We start from the raw sequence: 23,927 nt of genomic DNA, 5'->3' as shown, positions 1-23,927 counted from the left end.
TCAGATGCCAGCCCTCCTGAGCCATAGAGAGCACCCACATCTCCTCTACTTGGTGCAGTTAGAATAGGGTGCTCTTGGTAATAATACTAATAGCAGCAGTCTGTAAAGACATGCTCAACTCCCCACACTCCCAGAACCTGAGATCTTAATGAAAGCACCTGTGGGATGCGGGACCCACGACTGAGACAGTGTAGCCTTTAGAGAGCCCCCATTCGCTGAAATGTCTAGTGAGAGCTAAAATAAGCCACTTTGGTGGAGGAGAAGAAGAAGAAAAAAAAACCCCGCTGAGTGGTTGGAATCAGAGCTGCAGAAGGTCATTGGCTATTTTAGGAGCTGCAAGCTGGTCCCTGTTTTATAACATCACAGCTACAAACATGAAATTGTCACCTTGGCTGTCCGTTTCCTCCCCTGCTGAAGCAGAGGTGGCCTGCTACCCATTGAACCTGGCAATGGGTGATTCGTTTCTAAACTTTGCTTTACTGTTGAATTGGTATGCAAGAAAAGTTGTTTTCCATACATTCCTGTAATTTTGCTTCAAAATATTTTCCAGACATCGTTTTTGTGCCATCCACTATGCCTGACCTTTAAAACTTCATCTGGCTGTGTGAACTCTTCCTTCATCTCAACCACACCATGCTGAAAGGGCCTGAAAGGGGTTCCTTTTCAGTTTGACTCATTGAATACATTACAGTGAGAAGTACTCAGGCTGGACGAGAAGGTGGAAGTCCGAGAGCAAGGGAGAGAGAGAGACAGAGACACAAGAAGGGAGGCAGAGAGACAGACAGAGGCCGTGAGACTAAGACATAGATGGAGACCAAAAGAGAGAGACCTATAGGATTATTTAGGCCTAGACCATCTGGAGATCTAGGAAGGAGGTTAACTCCAGCCCCAGGCTTCCATAATTATTGCATACACTACAGAGAATTACCATCATTTTTATTCCATTTTCCCCTTCAAAAATTTAATTTCTCTCCTCTCATTGCCCACATCATAAGTAGAGTTCCGATTACCCTTAAGACTTTTGGGTAAGTGTGACAAGTTAGTAATATTGTTTTATATCTTTTCACCAAAAATGGTAGAGAGTGTTCATGGATTATTATCTCATGTGAATTACCCATTGTAATTTTTGTCTCATTTAGTTAATTCATTTATGAATTTACAAGTTCTATTAACTAATTTTAAAACATGGATTCCAATAAGCTTTCCCCCAATATAAATCTAAGTGTAATTTCACCAAAAAGGGAAAAATATATGTTTATCCATATGGGAAAATACATGAAAGTCAGAGAGATATTTTTCATAAAGTTAATATAAAATAAGGACTATAAACTTAATATTAACCTGTAATCACACACCCAGTTTCCCTAATCTGCCCCAGAACCAGCACCGTCCCTCCTTGTAATTGAGAGCAGAAGACAGGACTGAGTATATTTTGTGTCTCTGGCACTTCAACATCATTTTATTGGCAATTAAAGCAGCCTTCAGACTCTCAGTGAACTTAGCAACCACTGCTCGACTGAGCATGCCCACAGGGTCTTCACAGAATGGTTGCAGCTGTGCTGTCCCAAATCACCTTCCTCCCTCTTCCTGATCTCAGAAAGTGTAGGGTCCGAGAGCACCACCTCTAGACAAGGCAGAGTTTGTCATATTCCTGTCGAACTCATTATCCCAGCACAGCTCACGACAACTCCTCTTTCAACACGTACCATCTTCAGCCTGAGCTAGTTAAAGAAACCAATAAAAGCCAACTGCTGAGAAGTAGCTGCAATCCAAGTCAGGGTAGGAGATGAAGGGTGTGTGATTGCCCAGTAAGATCCTGTCTCCTCTGTTCTTTCTCCTCAGCCTCCTTTGTCTGGACTTTCTCATGTGGCTGGTCCCTGGAGGGGACAGCATCTGCTATTACCTTTTCTCTTTTTCCAGGCAGGGACTCTTGAAGCTCCTTTGGCTCCCAGCAGGAACTTAGCATACTGCACTCACTGTCTCTCCTTTGTCCTCTCTTTTTAAGTCCTTTTCACAACTGCAGACTCTCAGTCCAAGAAAACTATCTTGCTCTGATGTTCAAGCATCTTTGTAAAGGACAGAACGAGCCTTCTGTCCATACTCTTTTAAAAACCAGGAATAGCTTTGCCCTGTGCTTTATTGACCCGAGCCCTGGAAGGACCAAGTGAGTTTCTGCACATAGCTGTCCCACACACTGCCTTCATTGGCACGTTTGAGCCTTATGTTCAAAAGACATTTGACTTATTTCCTACCACAAGGATGTGGGGAATTATAGTCCATCCATGATGCTCCCTTCTCTCCATTCTGAATGCTTAGGCTTTAAGGTTATCAATCAAAAGATCAACCCTAACTTTCTCAAAACCTTAGTGAATCAAAGGAGGGTAAGGAAGGGTGCTTGGGTGGATATTTGACAAAAAATGGTAGATGTATTGAAGTATGACTGTATGGACATTGTCAAACCTTTATAATAAGTCAGCCACAGTTACGCACCTCCTATTGTTGATGCTCCTGTTTTGCTGTCATGTCTTCTAGTCCTGCTTATTTTTGTTCAGAAGTGTCTTACGTCCAAACCTACTGGCCCTCCTCTGCCATGAGTCAGTCCAGAGCAACTTATATCTGACCTGCATTTTCACAACAACCTGACTCCACTCACACGCTCCTCAGACACTTCAACACTTCCTTCTCTTTGCCACAGCTAAGATCACCCTTCAGATTGTTGGCTATCTTCTTCCTCCCCCAGAAAGAACTGAGCACTTTCTCTTTGAGGACCCTCCAATAATTAAGGGAATGTATTTCATCATACTATAATACTCCAAGTAGATACTAAAAGATAAAATCGACGTTTGTTTTGTTTAAATATATAATAGCAGTTTTATTTTAAAAAAAAAAAGTATTCGTTAAGTGAACACATAATATTGTTTTCAGTTCTTGGAAATCTCAGAGTCTTGAAGAGACTGAGAGAGACAATTTCACAAAAATAAGCACACTATCAGCCTAGATAGAATCAGGACTCAACACCAGGAGGGAGAATCCCTGTATGACCAGCCAGTCCTGCTGCAGGAGACCACAGAGAGGCAGGGAAGCCTTGGCTACAAGTGTTCCAGCAACCAAGTCCTGAAGTGAATGTGTAGACTTAATGCCCAGTCTTCTCAGTCCTTCCACACATGGATGGCTCCTGTGCTCTTCTTTGATGCTCCCTAAAACTGCGAGTGTCAAGTAGCAGAAGACCAGAGGATTCTTAAACTTTTCTCCATACCTCCTAGAAGATAACCTAGAGGTAGTTCATCATCCACAGTGCAGTTTTAAGTAGTAATTCTGGTTCTGCTTATAAATCTGCAGCCTGTGAGTCACCAACAAATCAGTACGCCTTTGAAGATGAAAACAAGCCACTCTGGGTCTGAAGACTGTAAAGCTTTCGTGTCGGGTTTTCATTGCATAACTGCTGGGGAACAGATATCTAATTTTTAGAATATAAATAATTAGACTCCCCAAATGAAATTGGAAAATAATCAACCATGACTTACCAATCTATTTTAATATAATGTAGAGAGTAATTCCCACCCTTCTTTATAACATGGGAGGATATTCAATACACTTGGAATATAGAGTTTTTTATAAGGAAAGGATTTTTGTAATGTAATATGCTAAAAAGCTAGAAACGTTGATGTTGAAGCCAATAGAATACGACCGTCATCATAAGTTAGCATTTTGCAGTATCTTTATCTCTGTCACTTTATAGTTCTCGTTTGAAAAATGCTAACATATATTGAAATGTCTCCCATTAGGAGACTGACAGAAATAGCAAATAACCCTCTTTTATATCCATTCAACTCTGCACACTGCTTCCCTGGCGAGAAAGCACATAGAATGTCCTGCCAGTAATAACAGCAGCTACTATTGACTCGAAGTTTCCAATCAACCAAAGAGAACTTCATTTAGAAAGTTCACTAGAAGCATAGTTTAAATTTTTCATCCCCTGTGTCACTGAAACAGCTTCACACCACATACACCAGAAATACAATGAGGGGCAGAGAGGGCACTGACATTACTTTGAGGTCTATCCAGAGAAACAAAGTAAAACCATTTAGAAAAAAAAAACGCAAGCTTACATTGCCCAAAGCACCTAAATACAAGAAAGCTTCTGCAAGAACAGCAGTGACTGGATGGGCGTGGTCATCTTCATTCCATGCACACCCCACATACAAGAACCCCGAGTCCTTGGGCTTTTCAGGCTTCCCTCTTTTCCATGTGTTCAAGCAGCGTGTGGGACTGTAAAGGACAGCCAGCCAGCTCCATCTGACACAGGCAACTCTTAGCTAGTTTTCAGGAGTGCTTTCCTGTCCAGTTCTATTGCTCATCCAAAGCCAAAATAACAGCAATTTAAGACAGAATATAAAATACATCTGAGCTGAGACAAACAGCCCAAAAGATAATCTGTCAACTCCCCTTTGGTTGATATGATTGTTTCCTTATTTATAATTTTCTGACAGAAATATCATATGAAAATTTTATAAGATGAATTTAATGTCATCATGAACATTATTAGTTACCTACTTGCAGGCCGAAGTTATTTCATATCTACCCTGTCCTTGGTGGTAACTGTGAGAGATGCCCATAGCCATAAATAGAGATAAAAACACATGTCGCCGGATGAAGTTTTGTTTTTCTACTTAGTTTTCCCTTCTATGCATAACATCTTTCTCTTTCATTGTATTATTTTATTTGGTTTTAAATATGAGAACATTTATGTGTATTTAATCTCCTCTTTCTGGTATAAGATTATTTCAGTGCTTTTCAAAACATTTTTGAGTTTTTGGGATGGGTGTGCTAAACTGTTCAGAAATTGTCAGTCAGAAAGTGAACAACAGGGAAATTTAATATGTGTTTTGAAGTCAAACAGTTATCTGAATGCTTTACAACTTGTTTGCCAAGCCTATCACCAGGGAAGGAGATGAGAAACTTTTAACCGGAAGACAATAAAGAGCTTGGACATTTTAATAAGCTAGGAGGTGGCGTTTAGATGTTTTCATATGATTGTGCAGCTGGCCCATCACTGGCTGCATCCTTTACAGAGCATCTTCTTAGAAATCATTTCTTGGAGTAGAACAAGTTTACTCACAAAACCTCAAATGACTGCTTTATTCTGATAGATCGAATTGCACAGAACATCATCAAGTCCCATCTGGAGACATGCCAGTACACAATGGAAGAGCTGCATCAGCTGGCGTGGCAGACCCACACCTACGAGGAAATAAAGGCGTATCAAAGCAAGGTACTCTGGGAACCATGGGGACTGTGTCTGTAACTGCCCAGCTCTTGTTTCGAGATCTCACCATTATTGACATGCTTGGCCTTGGCATTCTTGGCTGTTGGACTACCGCATGCATTGTAGGGACAATTTGCTGCCTCTCTGGTTTCTACTGACTGAGAGTATCCATAATATACCAACTTTCACACAGTTGTGACAACCAAAAATGTCCACTTGTTGCCACAAGTTCCCTAGAAGGCATAACTACCTTGATTTAAGTCATGGCCCCAGATGAACGACAGGAGAGATAGAACCTTTGTCAGACGAGAGACTTCTCCTACTAGCATGGGTTCAGCCAAAAAAGAAGTATTTAGATGATCACCGCCAAAAATGATGCCCAAGGTTGCTGAACAAACACAGGGAGCAAAACGTTCTACATTTTTCCTTGAAAATGGCCCTACAAAGGTGCAGTTCACCCTGTACTATCAGTAATAGCCATGTGTCTCTAAGTACACTAGACACATTTAAGGGAAAGAGCTGTTCCTAGGATCTAAGGTTTCTTATAATTTGACTTTGGGACTGAGACTGCCAAAAACCAACCAGTTCTACCAGTTGGAAATTTAGTGAAGTAAATGTGTTTTTCTAAAAGTATGATTTAAACAACATGGTGACCTAATTCTTGCTTCTTTTGCATAATTATAGAGACATACGAAAGAAGATCTATAGAAAGTAGACTTCGAAGTCACAGAGATTTAAGTGTCTTAGTTCAAATAGCAATAACTAAAGTAGTAAAATACATTTGAGGTCCTATATTACTTATTAGAGTGACTTGATTTGAACTCCTATCTTTCCTATGGAATTTCTCTTATACAAAGGAAAAAAAATTTCTGATTCACTTGGTGGCTTCTGCCTGCAATTCTAGCACTCGGGTGGCCAGGGCAGAAGGATTCTTTGCATCTGAGGCCTCTTTGAGCTCCACATTGAGTTCTAGGCCAACCAGGGCTACATTGTGAAACTTTCTACCTCCCCCCATAAAATAAATGACAACCAGAAAATCAGAATTTTTTTTTCTTAAATTCTGGGGAAAGAACACAACATAAAGATATTATGTTCATTGTTGACCAGGTTCCCGTAAAAACAGTATTATGGTAGATGCTAGGATAAAATCACTATTCATCAACATGGGGTTTGTTTTTAACTAGCAGACTAAGAGGAAGTTTGTTGCTGTAAGAAATGGGGAAAATAGTTATTTCGCATTCTATAAACCTTGCTTTTCCTGATTTAGCTTTGGTAAATTAGATACTTTTGACAATTGAGCACAATGGAATTGGCATAATTCAAAAGAGAAAGAAAAGCCATCTCTTGATTCCCCACCTTGGGTGGCAGCGACCAGTGTGACAGGTCATGCGCATTTCATCAGCTCCTGGAGGCGCTCAGCTCAAGGTCTATGTCCTCTGCTTCAGTCCAGGGAGGCTCTGTGGCAACAGTGCGCCATCCAGATCACCCATGCCATCCAGTACGTGGTGGAGTTCGCAAAGCGGATAACAGGCTTCATGGAGCTGTGTCAGAACGACCAGATTTTACTGCTGAAGTCAGGTGAGCCAGGCCGACCTGTGGGGGCCTGTTTCAGACAGGGACTGTTTGAGCCCTCCGCCCTCTGATGGTCCTAAAAACCCTGCTTCCACGGGTAGGCCGTTTTACCACCTACATTGTCAGCTAATTCCCTAAGGAAACCCAGTAATAAAAATGCCCTGATATTCATTCGTTTCCCCCTTTGAAGTCAAATACAATTTTGCTTATTGAAAGTAGAGCTAGCTATTAATTGCGGAGGCTGAGGTGCCCAGCTTGACAGGCAACGAAAGTAATTAGCATGTCAAGGTGGCTGAATTGCTGAGCTGGCGCTAAAACCAGCTCCTCGCATTCTGCAAGAGAACAAAAACATCCAGGCTGGCTGGGCTCAGCCTCCATGGTCACTTCCAATCATTTTAATAAGAATAGCCTCCAGCAGGCATCTACTCCTATGTGTGGGGATTCTTCCTTCCTCTTCTCTAGTGTTCTCTTTAACATACACGAAGACCCTTAGGAATTCAACATAAGATTTAAAAAAAAAAAAAAAAAGCAGAAACAAAAACGTATGTCTTTCTTGGAACCTTTTGAAAAGAAAATTAGAACACAGTAGCATTTGGGTTCATCTTCCTGGACTTTTCCACAATGGAAATGACATCCCTTTCCCATGAACATGTCTTCACATTTGCATGTCTCATTTATTCTTACGACATCGGCATCATTTCATACTTGAAGCAAAGATTGTAAAGATAAAGAAGGGTCAAAGGTTGCATTCAATATCACAAATCATGATAAAGCTGGTGTTGGAATATAGGCCACACATAGTTGTTATGGTAACATAATGTTGATTCCTTAACCAATAATATAAACCGGCAAGAACGTTGACTCAGGCACTAATTCTAGCATTATCGGTTACCTAGCCGTCCTAAAATTTAGCTAAAGAATTGTTTCTTTTCCGGGCGGTGGTGGCGCACGCCTTTAATCCCAGCATTCGGGAGGCAGAGGCAGGCGGATCTCTGTGAGTTCGAGACCAGCCTGGTCTACAAGAGCTAGTTCCAGGACAGGCTCCAAAACCACAAAGAAACCCTGTCTCGAAAAAACAAAAACAAAAAAAAAAAAGAATTGTTTCTTTATCTTGCTCTCAGAGCTATAGTTTATAGCGAATGGCTTGTCCCTACTATGTTTATTTTCTTGCACATTGAGGCAATTCCCATCAGGACAGGAGAATCCACTTTCTTTCTTATGTGGAGGACTGTCCGCGCTGGATGACAGACTGGCATCGTCAAAGGCTCTGATGTTGGGCTTCGGTTGCTGGTCCTGTAAGAATGTTATCTCCACTGAAGGCCTGGACTTCCAGGCAGTATAGGCACAGGGCTCTGGGAGCTAAAATTCCAAAACTACACACCAGGCATTCTTAGAGTCTTCTAAATTAACTTAAGAAGCCACAATGGGTTGTGAATACCATCCTCTATCAGTTAACGCCACCATGAAAGACCACCCAGGGTCAAAGGTACCTTATGACTTCTACCTCTTGATGAGTTTAGGAAGTGTGGAATAAAAATAAAAATAACAAATAAAATCTGATCCATTTGATGTATAAACTTGGACTGACACCTTAAGACAGCAGTGTCCTGATGTTTAAAATAAAGGATGGAACTCGAAACACAGAACTCCAAACTAAGAATTGTATCCCTTGCAGCAAAGAAGCTTTCCAACAGTTCAGAGAGGCAGCCACCATCACAGACCATGGAATTCAAACCTGTTAGAGGGGAACCCAGTTCAGCACATTTCTGAGATTCAGAGATCACCCATTCATGGCTGTTATCACTGAATTATAAGGTCACTAACATCTCTGCCTCCTGAATAAATGTTGTCTCCAGTATAAAAGGTATTTACCACTTTGAAACCTCCCGTAATCCTGCAATGGAGCTACTAAAATTTGCTTGAAATGGTCGGTGCAAGCTGCAGCCATGATCATGACTGTAAGGGGCCCAGGAAACTATCTTCCATACTGCAGATAAGCAATCAAGATATCTATTCCCATTGGTGTCAAGATGACCATGTTGAGTTAATATTTGTGCATCTTCTCCTGTCTTTAAACCCAGAGACTAACAGTCAAGAAATTGAGCAAAGCAAAGAAATAAACCCAAACATCAGAATAGAGTGAGAACGTAAGAAAGGGACCATAGGCGCAACAACCAACTGGACAATCTTCACAGAGAATTTCGGACTTTGGAGTCGCTAACCTTCAAATGGGGCAAAGTTCACATCTCCAAAATACGGAGAAACTGTGCAACAGTAGTGCTTCTGGATAGAAATGGAGGTTCAGATGACAAAAAAAGGCAGGAGATGAATTTATTAAGCACCTACTGTGTGCTGGGAACTTTCTTTGGTCCTACATGAAGCAAGACTGAATGAAATCCCCCAATAGCCTATTGCTATTTCATGTGGCAGAGAAACCCAAAGGTGAATTTTCCCAGTAGTAGCCCTTTTCCCAAAGCTCACAGATTAGATGTGAGGCTGACACAAGCCTTTCCTGAACCATTTGTCAATTACAAATTCAAAAGCTGGAGTGAAATTTATTATTAGTCAAAAACTCCAAAGAAATGCTCCACTCCCCACAAAATGTTGTTGCTTCCTTCCATATTAGCTACCTTTAACATATATTTTTCCTCTTTAACTCTTCATCTAAGTGTTAGGAAAAACATTACACTAAGTATCAAAAGGTCTTCCTAAAATTATTATTCTGTATGTGTGTGTGTGTGCGCGCACGCACCGCATGTGTAGAGGTACCTACAGAGACCAGAAGAGAATATAGAATCCCCTGGAACTAGAGTTACATGTGGTTGTGACCTTTCTAACATGGATGCTGATACCTACTTTGGTTCTCTAGAATTGCAGCAAGTTCTCTTAACAGCTAAGCCATCTTGTTAGCCCCTAAGATTACTACTTTAAAATTAGAATGTTCCTAGATTTGGTAGAATAGCCCAGACCTTGGGGACTGAGGCAGGAGGACCATGAGTTTAAAGCCTACATAGGGAGATCTTGTATCAAAAAAGTAAAGTCCTGAAAAGTTTCCCATCTCTTCTGTACTAGGACCATTTTATTGTTGGATATATGATAAACACATATGAATCTTGAATTCTTTTGTCTTATAGGTTGCTTGGAAGTGGTTTTAGTGAGAATGTGCCGTGCCTTCAATCCATTAAACAACACTGTTCTGTTTGAAGGAAAATATGGAGGAATGCAAATGTTCAAAGCCTTAGGTAAGTTCCTCTTGGATGACAACACAGCTTCCCCACTTATACTGAAATAGCTAATGATATGCCTAGTATCTCGTTATTTGATTGGTACTGGACCAGGTGAGTGTTCAGTATTTCATCTAACTCTCCAGTTCCTCTCATTTCAATCCCTAATCAGGAAGGGAAGGAAAGAACAATGAGCTCTATTAAAACTGGCACAATTGAGGCCTTGTGGAAATAAACAAAGTCTGATGCTAAATGATTTTTTTCCTAACTTCTGGTTTGCTGCTCTACAGAGCATATTATGCAGACCACTGGAAGTCTATAGGAGTGACCTTCGAGTTTCTTAAGTTAATTCATAATCATTGATGAAGATAATCAAGAGAAATAACCACGTGTAACATACACAACAGCCTGTTGCTGTATTTGTTTTCCATCCAGAAGAGTGTGCATCTGCCTGTGGACTCTGAGTTTCTGGGAGCACAGACAGTTGACACTGTCCTGATCAGAGTGACCCCTAGATCACTCTGTGGGCCACACCAGAAGGATCAGTCTTTGGAGGTGCTGAGTTGCCTCCTATCCAATCGCCAGGAAGAGGCACACATGAGAACATTAGCAAAGATGGGCCGAGGCCAGGAAAGGTCTGGGCAAGTGATAGGGCCACTTGTTCCATATCCATCCATGGACACCAAAGAAGCCACTGGCCTTTCACCTCTTGTGCTGTTAGCTGATATGGCAGCCACCAGCAAGTCCAATGGGCTGGCACCTTTTCCCTTCTACAGTTGATATGCCTCCACGTCCTTCTCAAGGCTAGATTTTCAAGAAAGAAGGAAAAGACTTGGCAGGCAGCTTCAGGATATTTCCAGCTTCATCAAATAAACATTTACAGAGATCAGTGCAGAGATACAATGCTATTTTGTCAAAATTCACAATGACTAAGAAACTGACCTATGAGACATTTAATTAGACAATGAAAATCAATCTGATTTTGGGGGTGGGGGTACACAAAATGAAAGAAGCTCACTATCATTATATAAGAAGTCTCAGTTTGAAGCCCCTGAACCTCTCATGTTGCCAGGTTCAAATACCATTACAAATGATACTCCCTGAACCCCAGCAAAGAATTTTCTAGGTTCTCTCTGAAAACTATGGATTAAGTCTAAAGGATTCTCAAATCCCATATTTAAAAAATATTTTCATTTTTTCTTTTATGTTTGATCTTATAGTATAATTATGCCATTTTTCTCTTCCTTTTCCTCTATCCAAACCTTTCCATAGAGCCCTCCTCACTCTCTTTCAAATTCGTGCCCTTTTTCATTAATTGTTATTACAAGCATATATGTATAGATATATACATATATATTGCTAAATATAACCTGCTCTGTCTGTGTAATGCTACTTGTATGTCTGACCATTTGGTGTTTGACTAATTGCTGAGGAAAACTGTTCCTCCTGCTCTCAGCCTTCTGTAGGTGTCTGTAGCTCGCTCTTTGTGGAGGGCTGAGGCCTCATGGTCTTCCTCTCATCCACTCTGGCATACCTTTTATAGTCCTCGGTCAGCTCATGTCTAGGCAGTCATGTTGGTAAAATTTTATGGATGTGAGAGTCTCACCATGTTCGCAGACTGACCTCAAACTTGCAATCCTCCTGCCTCATCCTCCTAAGTGCAGACGTTCTACGCATGTGCCATCAAATCCAGCTTTCTTGCAACTTTTTAGCTAGAAATATTTTCAGGCCTGTCAAGTTGAGGTTGTGTGCCCAGCTGACGTGACACAGAGTGCTCACTAGTCAGTATTTCATCCCCTCACCACCAAGGCTGTTGCCCACTTTCCTCATTCACTTCTTATGACTGGGGACTTAAAATGCCCTGTCTGAGTGTCTAATATGCAAGCCTTTGATTGCCTACTTGATAATGAGGGGCTCCTTCCAGTGCCCCATCTCACAAGTTCAGTATTTCCCCTCAAAATTTCTCCTTCCTTTTAGGTTCTGATGACCTGGTGAACGAAGCGTTTGACTTTGCGAAGAATCTGTGTTCCTTGCAGCTGACTGAGGAGGAGATCGCTTTGTTCTCTTCTGCGGTTCTGATATCCCCAGGTAGGAAGGCACGGGTCCCTTGCCTTCTTTTCAAACCTGCTCCACTATCTTTAACATCAATTACACCTTCCCAAGCCAAAGCGTTAAAGAAATAACTTTAAAGGGACCGTATTTTTCTCTAGCAATTGTTTGATATTTTTGAACAATGCAAAGGCAAGTAGTCTCACATTATTAAAATGGCCAATTTTCCCCTAAAACAAGAGTGTCACATGTGGCAGGGATCACCCCAGATCCAGGTAAGCAAAATTGTTTCCCAACAAATAATAAAAAAATGAATAGTGGCCTGTCTGAGTGGCTGGGTTCTATTTTGAGTTTAAGAATAAAGGAATTTTTTTTTATTGTAGAGTCCAAAAGAGTGAAACTTACAGAAAATATCTAAATGAAAGATCAAGTATAGGGACCCTAATGACCATTTTTAGACTTTTCTACCCACAATGCATTGCAATCATCTTTCAAGACAAATATCCTTAGGAATATTAAGCATTTCTGAGGGGAAGGATAGTTGTAGAGTGGGTCTTGCCTGGTAGAAGAGGAGGAATCTCAGACATGGCTGCATGCCATCATTTATCTGTGTGACACCAAAGCTGTGGTCACCTTATTGATAGAATAAGACAATAGACTCTTAGACTTTACAACGGGGGGCAACGGGGGCACAGCACACCTTCTCTAGATCTAAAATAAAATAACTTTTTAGAAACTGTTTTTTCCAAAGCTGTGGCGTTTATGGATCAGCTAAAACTGTAGCAACAGATGTACTTTAAAGTATATGACCTGCTTAAAGTGTAACAATAAAGAGCTCAATAATGTATAATCATAGAATAAAAATAATATGACAATAAATGCATGCTCCCTCGTTGACCAGAGTCACTCAAGCCACTGTCTGTTAGATATGTGGCATGACAGCTTCTTGTCGGCTTGTTACTGAATGAAGCATGCACCCCTCCCCATTTTTAAGACTAATTATTTCTGCAATCCATTTCTCTCCGAGATCAACCTCTTTACTTACATCCTCACGTCTTGCAGTAAGACTGGAAGAAACAGTTTTAACGTGGTTATGATTCTATCATATCTTTGACATATCATCCTAGCTGTAGTCACAAATAGGCACCTCTGCCCTTTCCTGTCCAGAGACTGTCTTGCTCACAACATGATCACTGATAGTCCGTCCAATCAGGTCTTTAAAAAATGGCTTCGGGTTTTCATTTGACCCTTTTCATCAAAAACCGAAAGGCCCAGGAAGGCGAACACAGATCTGGAAAGTGACAGAAGCCCCTTTTTAGTAGCAACTGCATGCCAGATAGTGTCCTCTCGTATTCTCACTGCATTCAGTTGTCTGCCCTGAGCTCTGCTCCATAGAAGATGCCTTCTACAGATGCAGATGTCTCCTGCTCACTCAAAAGAAGAGCCTTTCAAAAGTCCCCTTCTCTTTGGACATGTTTGTGGAACTCAGCAAACTCCTAGCAGCAGAGGCTGAAGACATGCCAGCTCCAGCTTGATTGAGCAGTAGAAAGGACCCTCCCAGAAGGCTAGGTTGGTCTCAGTGAGTTAGAAACCAATTGAACTGTTCAGCCTTTTCGCACACTACAGATGCTGTCCTTGCGCACTGAAAAGTTTGGAAACATTCTGTTTATCTTACTCTCTCTGCCCAGTGGAGAGTCTTCCAGCCTTGGTAGCAGACCCACACTCCAAGGCTTTGCAATATCAAATGCACTGCTCATTATCCTGGCATAGCACCAGGCTTAGAGGAGACAGAAGAGAGGTCCGTGTCCTCTCGGGTCAGACCCCACTCTTCCCCTGCCTTTTGACTTACTAGCTCCTGTCTATTTACTCCCAAATAGCTTAAGGAAGGGAAAGGGGAACTTCTTTGATTCTGATTGACAATTGTCACTGAAGTCCTTTGTGCTCACTTATGTAAGGGTTTGCTTAACTCTTGGCTTGACTTGTCCTTGGCCTGGGTAGGATTACAGAATCAGGTTTCTCACCTGCCCTGAACTACGTTCAGAAGGATCACGGCCAAGTGCTTTTCCATGAGCATTTGTTCATCGTTTGGTGACTCCCAAAGTCTCTTGAGCAAACCGAGGCAATGATACTAGACTAGCTACACGTTGTCACCATGGTGCATAAAGCTTCTAAGCCAAAAGGAAGGAGGGAATGGAGTTGAGAAGAGAGAAAGCTAGGAAAATGGAAGTGTACAGGAGCAAGCAAAGGAGAAAGGTGGGATTAACCTACCTATTGCTTAATTCAGGACAGGAAAATCAGACTCAGAAGTTAGCTTTAGAAATTGATGAGTGTGCTCTATAAATTATAGCATGGTATCAGCTTTATACCCGGTGAAGAAACAACTCAAGCTAAGGAAGAAGATTGTGATTACTAACAGTATTTCTATATGGTTTCAAATCAGCTATTTCTGCTTTGAAAGAAAATCTAAGCATCTGCCTGGAAAGGACAAAACGTTGAAACAGTCACCAACACTAGGCAAAGAGGGCCTTTCTTTAAACCAAATGGCTTCCCTATGTAGCTGGCTTCCTTGCCGTGTTTATAAGATATTTATGTTTTATATAAATAATTACATATCTTCAAAAGCAACTTACAGCTAAGTTAAGATGGGTCCAAATTTCAGTGTTCATACATGTAAGGGAAATGAAGCAAAGCGTGTGTTCCCTCTTTTTATTCTTTGGCTTTTCTCCTTGTCAGACCGAGCCTGGCTGATAGAACCAAGAAAGGTCCAGAAGCTTCAGGAAAAAATCTATTTTGCACTTCAACATGTGATTCAGAAGAATCACCTGGATGACGAGACCCTGGCAAAGGTAAGTCCACAGGTTACAGGCCTGCTATCCCCAAAGGAGCCCTATATGAGCAAGGAGAATTCCTCACCAGTGTAGGGCCACATGAGTACAAACAAACACATGCTTTTCCAAAGGGAGATGAGTCAATTCAAAGACACTGAGAAAAGAGTTGATTTGCTTGAGGGGTTGTTTTGGGTTTTGGTTGGTTGGTTGCTAGGCAGGGCCTGGCTATGTCCCCCAGGTTGACCTTGAACTCATGATCACCCCCCACCACACACACACACACACACACACACACACACACACACTTCCTGCTTAGTTTCCCAATGCTAAAGTTACAGTTGTATAGTACCATGCCTGGCTGTGGAGAATAGCTTTCCTGGAGAAAGACGATATGGACAGATGAGAGCCCAAGACCCAGGGAGACAAAACAAAAAAACCCACAGGTGTGTGAGTGTCATTCAAGGATCAGACACTTGAAGCAGGGAGACAAGCCTTCCAGTTCATCAGTGAGAAAAGAGTAGGCTGCACCATCATGAGTCAGGTCTGGGCCAAGTAAGATCACTGAGATGTTTGTTCAAAATTAGAGAGAAGCATCAAATGCGGTGTGTGATTTTCTGAACACAGAAGTGGGCTGCCACAAGAAGTAGTTGCCGCTGTCAGGTTCTGCTAGACACTGTGTGCTGACTTCTCAGATACGTCCAAACAACTGTCCTGTTCAGGGTGGAAATTAAGGGTGGCCCCATGACCTCTTAATTTTCCTTCCACTCTAATCTCTTCATATATGTCTAGAATAACTGGGGTTATTTCAACATGTTGGCATGCGGGGTGAATGCAAACAGCCACATGACACCCATTTATTGATTTGGCTTAATTAAGCATGGTCATCTTTAAGGTGGTATGTGTTAACAACTTTTCCTGGGGAGACACAACACACATATCTACACACCTCAGACAGAAAACCCACAACAGATCACAGATACTACCAAGGTCCAACGTGATGAACTGATGAGTTTTACGGGGTTACTTACAGGAATATGAGTGAGGGGTTACTTACAGAAGGAAAAAGGACTCAAAAAACAACTGCATCATCCAGGCCAACCTTAGCAGCTCACAAAACCCAGGGAAGCTGGAGCCCACTGCACAGCCTGCAGGCAGGCTCAACAGGGTGGACAATGTCTTTCCCAAGTGACTCTAGCCTAAATGTCTTCCGGGCAGTGTGGCTAGTTTCTGCTTCTCCCAGTCAGGTGGTCTGGTCTCTGAGTCTTCTTTATAGCCTGGCTCTCTGAAAGTCTTTGCACCTTAACTCGGTCAGTTTCAGAGGGACACTCAGCTGTTATTGCTTACACTGTCAGGAAGGGGACTAGTGAATCTGGTCAGTTTCAGGGACTTCTTGGAGCTATCGAGTTGTATGCCTTCCACCGGCTTAAGGCACTTCCCTGCAAGATGGAATGTTTCAAACTCCAAGGAAACTTACACAACAAGAAGTATTGAGAAAAGTTGTTTTCCAAAGTAAAGTAATTGTTAGTGATTGACATTCAACATCATTTTAAATCTTAAATTAGTTTCTCAAGTACTAGAATTTCTTAGAAGAACAATATTATTTTAAATTTTAACGTATCTCTGTTTCCTTAACTAAACTCTTCAGAAGGAAAGAAACTGGCAAATTTAACTTATTCTTGGTTAAAGATAATAGGAATCCTACTCTTTATATTTTTATCATTAAGCCTTCCCACTCTGCCCTTGGAGTTCTTTATTTTACAAAGGGGGAGGGAAAAGACTATTTGGAGACTTCATCAGATTTTATTTTGCACTTACTGAGAACTGCTATAAAAAAAACCCTCCATGAGTTAAATATGCTTCTTCATTATGATAAAGTTTGTTAAAATTAACACATCGCCAGGAAGAACATTTCCACAGCACTCTACAGTGATAGTTCCCTTCAACACAACTTTTCCTAAGGGCCAGTTACTTGCTCTTCGTACCTCAGGTTTTAGCCAGTCAAGAGTAAAGTTTGAACCTACTGTTAGCCTCTCTGGAGGCAGCAAAATGGAATATCTGAATATTAGTCTGTAATTACTTACTAGCTCATAGGTATAATTCTATCCAGCAAATTAATGGAGAGGATGTTTCCTTTTGTCTTGGTGTATCATTCATGGTACATGGTACTAGGTTTCACAAATACATAACGTCCATTGACATAACGTCTCCGCTACCTGTTATCCTCTCTCATCTCTTCAGAAACTTTCCTGCTTGTGTTTTGGATACCTCAAAAGTTTACCTTCTAAAGTTAAGGTCTTAAAGAAAACAGAGTTAAACAAAAGTTCTTGCTGTTCTTCTTGAGAATGTTGTCTATTTGCCTAGAAATCCTGCTCTCAACCTCAATGCAAAAAGGATTAAATTTTAATGCTTCCCTACAGATCTGTTATAAAAGTAAGCATATTGCTTCTCTCAGGAAGGTGAAATGTTTGTGCTTATATGCTTCCTCTAGATTCCACATCCTGACCTTCTGGTCGTGATCTGAACTATTGGAGACTTGAGAAAACAGACAGAGATGGACACATGTAATATACTTGATAGCAAGAAAACAATTGCAACATCGATTCTATAGATCAGCTTAAACCTGCTTTCTTCAGCTTTAGCGAAAGAAAAATACACAATTCTATTCTTTTTAATAAAGAGATAATTTTAGAAGATTGAATCCTGGGAAAACTCTAGGAGAGGATTATTTCTTCTGCACCACTCTCTGGAGCTGGATGATGAAGCAGTAACTCCCAGAGCTCATGGTTAAATGCTGGGTTCTTGTTTGGACCACTCTTTATAATAGCTGTCATATTAACGAGATGTTGCTTGCTAATATGGAAAGACCAAAACACAGTGAAGGATAGATTCTCATTTGTCCCCCTTAGGTTCAGATACATAACTTCATTTGAGTTTCAGATCCATTGTCAAGTGCCAGGGAGCAAGAGTGAACCCATATGGTTTCTTCTTGCCTTAACATTTAGAGGACACAGGTGCTATCAGTGTTCAGGACAGTGTGTAAGTCAGCTTTCTGTGGCACGACAAAATGACCGACAGTAGCAACTTAGAAGGACATTTCATTTCGGCCCATGGTTTAAGAGGTGTCAATCCATGTAATTCCCTGTAATTTTGTGGCTCCTAGAGAGATAGAACACCATTGCAGGAACACATGGTGGAGCGAAGTTGTTCACCTCAAGGTGACCAGATGCAAAGAACAAGTCAAGAAAGGAGAAGACTCCCAAAATCCCCCAAAAAGCCATGTCCACAGTTTGCTAACTTCCTTTCTCTATGCCATTTTTATTAAAGGTCTCACCACCTCCCAACACCACCACAAGCTTTTTGAACAAACATTTAATATATGCACCTTTGGGAAACATTTAATATCCAAGGAAAACCAATGCCTCCAACAGAACTCTCCCAAAGAAAAAAAATTTTGTTAAGCCCAAGTGAAAACCACTCCACAGCACTGTAAATTTTTCCATCTTTTCAGGAACTTTCGTATTTCCTCATAGTCACTTCTTAAATAAAAATGGTTGTTCCCAACATTTAATATACATATAACCCATGGAAACATTTAAAGCTTTGTCTGAGAGAAGTCATGCAAAACATGAATGATGTATTCAAGGGCAGAGGTTTAGGCTAAATCTTCATAGGTATGGGACACCAGTCAGCCTATGCTATAATTTGAAGAAAAGAAAATGCTCATACCACTTGCCTGTTTAATCCTGAATAAGCATACATGATAACAGGATAAAGACACAGTGTCCATACAGTTGTTGGACTTCACCCTGAAAGAACAGACTACAACATACTTCAACCTACCTTGAAATTAAGGCTTAGGCAGCCATGCTTTATACTTTGAGCCTAACTTCAATGTAGTGAGGATTTGAAAATTTAAGGGTTCAATATCCATTAACTAGGAAGCTTCATTGGTTTCTTTTTTCCATTTAGAAGGATATTTAAGAGAAAAAGTTAGAGATTAGATTTTCCTCTCCTCAGAAGTGTATTAATACGCACCATATTTTTAATAAATTATCACAGCTTTAGAGCTGTGCTAGCTGAGAACCCCCAAACACAGGTTTCAAACTCACTGTATAACAGGCTGAAAGTGTCACCAGTGTCTTGGGGGTATTTCAAGGACTAAGTGACATCATTTTCAATCACTCCATGTAGTCCTTCAAAGTATTTACCTTTATGTAAGCTATTGTTTTATAAAGGATAGGATTGGCGTTGATAGGAGGAATTTTACTTCAGTAGGGAAATGCCCATATAAAAATTAATGTTTGGAATCATCCTCAAAGGGTGGAAACTTTCCACAAAGTCCAAGTGGATGGTGGGGAAAGTGGAGAAGGGGTTCCATGTGATGGGCCAGTACGGAGGTAGGGAAGTGGAAGGTTTATCCACACTATAAATAATAGTTAGATTGGGCAGGATCCTGAATTTGAGAAGCCAGGAAATGAGATAACACTGGTCACTTTCATGAAAGCTCATGAAAAAATAAATAGACATATATATTTTTAAGCCCCATATGACTAGAGGAGGCAGCCCATCTGTTTCTGGGCTTCACTTTTCTTGTCTGGGAAACGAGTAGGATGGACTGCCTGGTCTTTAAGTTCTCTTCAGTATAACATCCTTTGATGTCCAAAAGGAAAAAAACAAAGGTTCTTCCAGACGTTCTCTTTGCCCTCCACTGCTCAGTACTGTGTGGTTATTTTAAGGACTCCTTGGATGTTTTCCATTGTAATGGGGAACAGAAGAGGACGATTTTGCCCCATCTTGCTGATTCAAACTGGTACTATGTTGCTTGGAGTGATCTTGGAGACCAAAGCTTACAGTGTTCAGTGTTGATGGTACATGTATCCGGAGGTCAGCCTCTCCATTGGCTCTCCATTGGCATTGCCCTGACTCATTAGGGGAGGTTTGTTTCCTAGGTGAGGATCTTTGAGGTCCAGGGTCTAGTTGAGGTTGGCAGGACCTGCTGAGCAGATGCAAGATCAGTAACAAATTCAGAACTGTGACGACTGTTGTCATTTCACACCTCTGGCCTGTCCTCCTCCTTCATCATAAATCACTAAATCCTCCCTTCTTGTTGCTCCGACCATAGGAACAGAGGCAGAGAAGAAGGATGTACCAATCCAATGTAGAGCATGTATATATACAGTCAAGGACAAAGCTTAGAACTGGGCATCTCTCGCAATCATGCCTTCAAGTCCATTTCTCAATCTTCCCCTAAAGAGGTCTCTGAGTCTTGCCAACAACTAGAGGCACATCTGACGTAGGCCTTCCCAATTCGGTCCCTTCTTTCTGTCTCCTGGGTTACTAAAGTCATGACATATCCTTAGTTATATATTTATTTTTCCTAGAAATTCTGCAAATAGAAATGCCTGGAGTTGTATTCTTATCCTAAGTTGTAGTAAGCAATACAAGAGCATCAAATTCTCTCTTCTGTTTTTATTGGACACTGCTGATTTAGATGATGAAGTTCAGACATAAGGGAGATCAGTGTCTTCTGTCCACCTAAGACCCAGCCTCTCCTTCCCTTCTCTGTGTCTGAACATAATCTCTTACCTGGGTGAGGGAGCTGAGCCTTGCTTCCCCCTTCCAGGTGAGACACTACGGTACAAAGCCCTAACTTTGCAGGAGGCAGTGTGGCATAGTCTTACACTATCACAACCAACACTTTACACTGCGGAAGAAAGTCTCACGTGTAAAGAGGGTTCCTAAGTCACAGTGGTATTGCTTACTTCACAAATGTTCATTACAGATAGCGTGTGCGATAGCTGTGTATATGAGATATGTCATATGACGCGAAGCGTGAAACAAAGCACCACTCTGATTACAATAAAAAAAAAACAAAGAATGACAAAAATCACATGACTGGCCAAGGCAATGAATAGTTCAGAACGACTAAGATTTTTGTTGTGTCCAACGCTGCACTGAGAGATCCAGATAGGCTGACTCTTGAGTTTTCAAAGTTATACTCTTATTATCCTACTTTATGAAAGAAGAAACTGAAAACTCACGCAATCCTTTACCTCACCCAGAGTAGACCAGTGTGTGAACAAGAGAGTGAGAATTTCAATCTAAGCCACTACCAGCAGCTAAGCAATTAATTTGTGGGTTCTCACTTCTAAATGTTTGATTAACTCAGAGACACCCCCCCCTTCAAAGGCTTCCACCTTCCCAGAAGTCCTGCACTAGGTTGAGCTTGGGAAAGATATTGCTAACAGACTCAGTAACTTCTTAATTCCTTTGTCTATTTCTAGTATAAGATAAGAAAACCATTTCTTCAACATAAGGACCTCATCTTTCTATTATAAGAATACAAGTTACTAGAGAAAAGCTTAAAAGATAGAAAGAAATCTTAACCCTATTTTACATGTTGGTGTTTGAAGCCTTGCTTCTATCATTCCTGATCACTCTCAGCTACATGCTGATGTGTCCTCTCATGAGGACCCGGTATCAACAAGGCCATTGTGAAATGAACATAGAAGAAACAAGCATTTGGCCCCTAGAGTCCATGCAGAAAATACTGAAGGAGCCAGGGAAACCAGAAAGCCTTTCCTGCTGTCTTTCCCTGCATATCCCATGGGGTCAGAAACAGACACTCCTCTGGCTAATAACAGGATGTTGAGGCCTTGTGTGTATCCTTTCCACACATGCAATTTTAGTGTAGGTCTGAGACTTCCTAGTTGATTAACTAGATAATAGGGGTCAAGCTCACCTGAAATCAACAGTCAGTACTACCAGAAAATAAGACAGCCCCGCCCAGAAGTTGTGGCTTGTGTCCTCAGTCTCACTATCCTCTTTTCTATGTGGCTAGGAATTTGTTCTGCAGCTTTAAATGTCTTTATTTTTTTTTTCAAATGCCTTATATCGCTCAGTGAATAGTATCACAATGTAACATACCTGTGTAACCACATCTGGGGCATCCCTTGAAGCTCCCCTCGGGCTTCTACACAGCTGTAAATATATAGTAGAATAATGCAAGAACAGGCAGAATTATATAAAACACCTTAACAGAGTCCGCAAGTTTTAAATTTCAAATCATTATTCACGGAACACAGTTCTCTCCTGGGATAGTTTGCCCCTTCAGCCTGCAATTGTTCTGAGTTCAGGAGCCAGGAGAACACGGCGAACAGTGCCTTGGCAGTTTCTTCCAGGAACTCCTGGAAGAGACCAGACTGTGGCAGTCTGTTGTAGTTGCTTACAATGGACTGGTAAATTCTGTAAGGCCAGCACCGCAGAATTCCAGGCACTGGCCGTCAGATTAAGTATCTGTAAAACAGAAGAGTTCGGTAGATTACTCTTTTACTCCTCAAGTTGCAGCATGGTGTATCCATTGGAGTTCTTTAGTTACAAGTAACATGAGTCGAGTTTAACTATACTAAAAAATAAAATGAGTTGAGATGAAGCTGTAGAAAGCTATGACAGAATCTAAAGTTTAAAAAAAAAAGTTTACACTCATGAAGATAATGGGGTTGGGAGACCTTAAGATTTTCCACCCCGTGCTTATCCATCTTGAGGTATCTATTTCATTTCTCTCTATGTGTGCCTGTCTCTGTGTGTTTCTCTCTCTCTGTCTCTCTTTATCTCTCTCTTTCTTTCTAAGTGTGTGTGTGTGTGTGTGTGTGTATGTGTGTGTGTGTGTGTGTGAATACCAATGCTCTTTGGTTCCTGGTCCTTATGGGGACATACACTGAGTATCATAAGTGACTTGTAGTCTTGGCTACATTTAGAAAGTACCTTGGGCTAAAGTCTGATTCTAAATCCCAGTCCTAGTGAGACAAATGCCCACTTCTAATGTCACCCCCCACACACACAAAGGCCAGATGGAAAGAAGATGTAGCACATGATGTCAAGAATGGGCAGAGGAGAGGAAGGGAAGAGGTTTATGACATGGAAAGGAATCTCAAGCTCAATATTATTTCAGTCCAAATGCCTAGGTCTGGTTCCACAAAAATCAAAAAAAGAAATGTGGACCTGGACAGGTGAGATGGATGGGTTCAGCCTCTCCCTCTTCTACTTTGATCAAACCATCGCTGGTTTCCTGTGTCAGGAGAGACAACATCCTGACAGCTAGTTTTACCCTCTGCTTGTCCCATTTTCCCAACATCAAATGGACCACTTTTAAAAAATGTGAATTCTCTCACAAAACCACTCTCTGGAGAGAAGCGTAGGATTGTTATCTCTTCTCGGATAGCTGCCTTCTCTTCTTGTAGACCGCCGTAGACAGAAGCCACAGCTTCCTTATAAGAACGGGATGTGGGAGGCCCTTTTATAGATCTTCTGTCTAGTTCTGCGAAGAGGATTATTGGGATGTGAAGGAATTTCACGATGGCTTCAAACTGACTACCCCCTCCATCTCCGAGTGCTTCTGCATCCCCTCCCCAGCTGTTTCAAAAGTTGTTGAACCATTGACTGCTGCTGAGGCTGCTCTGAGCGCCCTTTGAAACGGGGGTCCCCAGCTACAGTACATAATATTAATGAGCAATAAGTGCCTGCCTGCTGCTTCCTCCACTGGGCCCTTCTGGGCACTGCCAACTGCTTGTCACCGTCTCTGCATGGCCTCCTGGCCTACCGTGCCTGCAGAGTTGTGATGCCACGCCAGCACTTCCATGCCCACAGTTGATGGGACGTCTCCGCCAGCCACTGCTGAGACCATAGCATCCGATAAAGCTCTCTAGCTTTCTCTGGGTTATTTGCTGACAGTGCTTGTTAGCTAGTCAGCCCATTCTGCAGACAAACAACAGAAAATGGATGTAAAGCCCATACAGGAGACAGAACTGAATATGAGCCAGGCTCTGCCAATTTTTTGCAGAAAGAGGCAACGAGTTGATATTCACTTTCTAAAACCAGACATACAGTTTCCTATCTCTAGTCAAATGAGAAGCCATCAAGAGTCCAGTCCTACTCTATGCTTTTAATTTTCCTTATGATCCCTTTATAACAGAAGTGGCAAAGACCGGA

General features: G+C 41.4%; 1 protein-coding gene across 2 annotated transcripts in view; it reads left to right on the top strand.

Annotated features, from left to right (window-relative positions):
• The window catches only part of Rorb (RAR related orphan receptor B), a 187,988-nt gene that overhangs the window by 152,076 nt on the left and 11,985 nt on the right, over positions 1-23,927 (top strand). For both annotated transcript variants that reach the window (XM_050160677.1, XM_050160670.1), the window contains exons 5-9: positions 5,151-5,272; positions 6,712-6,844; positions 9,973-10,080; positions 12,040-12,150; positions 14,845-14,957. In XM_050160677.1, the coding sequence (XP_050016634.1) occupies positions 5,151-5,272; positions 6,712-6,844; positions 9,973-10,080; positions 12,040-12,150; positions 14,845-14,957 (587 nt within the window). The remainder of the gene's footprint in view (positions 1-5,150; positions 5,273-6,711; positions 6,845-9,972; positions 10,081-12,039; positions 12,151-14,844; positions 14,958-23,927) is intronic.

This window comes from Alexandromys fortis, unplaced genomic scaffold, assembly GCF_014885135.2.
Source record: "Alexandromys fortis isolate MF-2015 unplaced genomic scaffold, M_Fortis_MF-2015_v1.1 scaffold_10, whole genome shotgun sequence".
NCBI classification, from domain to species: Eukaryota; Metazoa; Chordata; class Mammalia; order Rodentia; family Cricetidae; genus Alexandromys; species Alexandromys fortis.
This window is presented reverse-complemented; position numbering and strand designations above follow the sequence as displayed.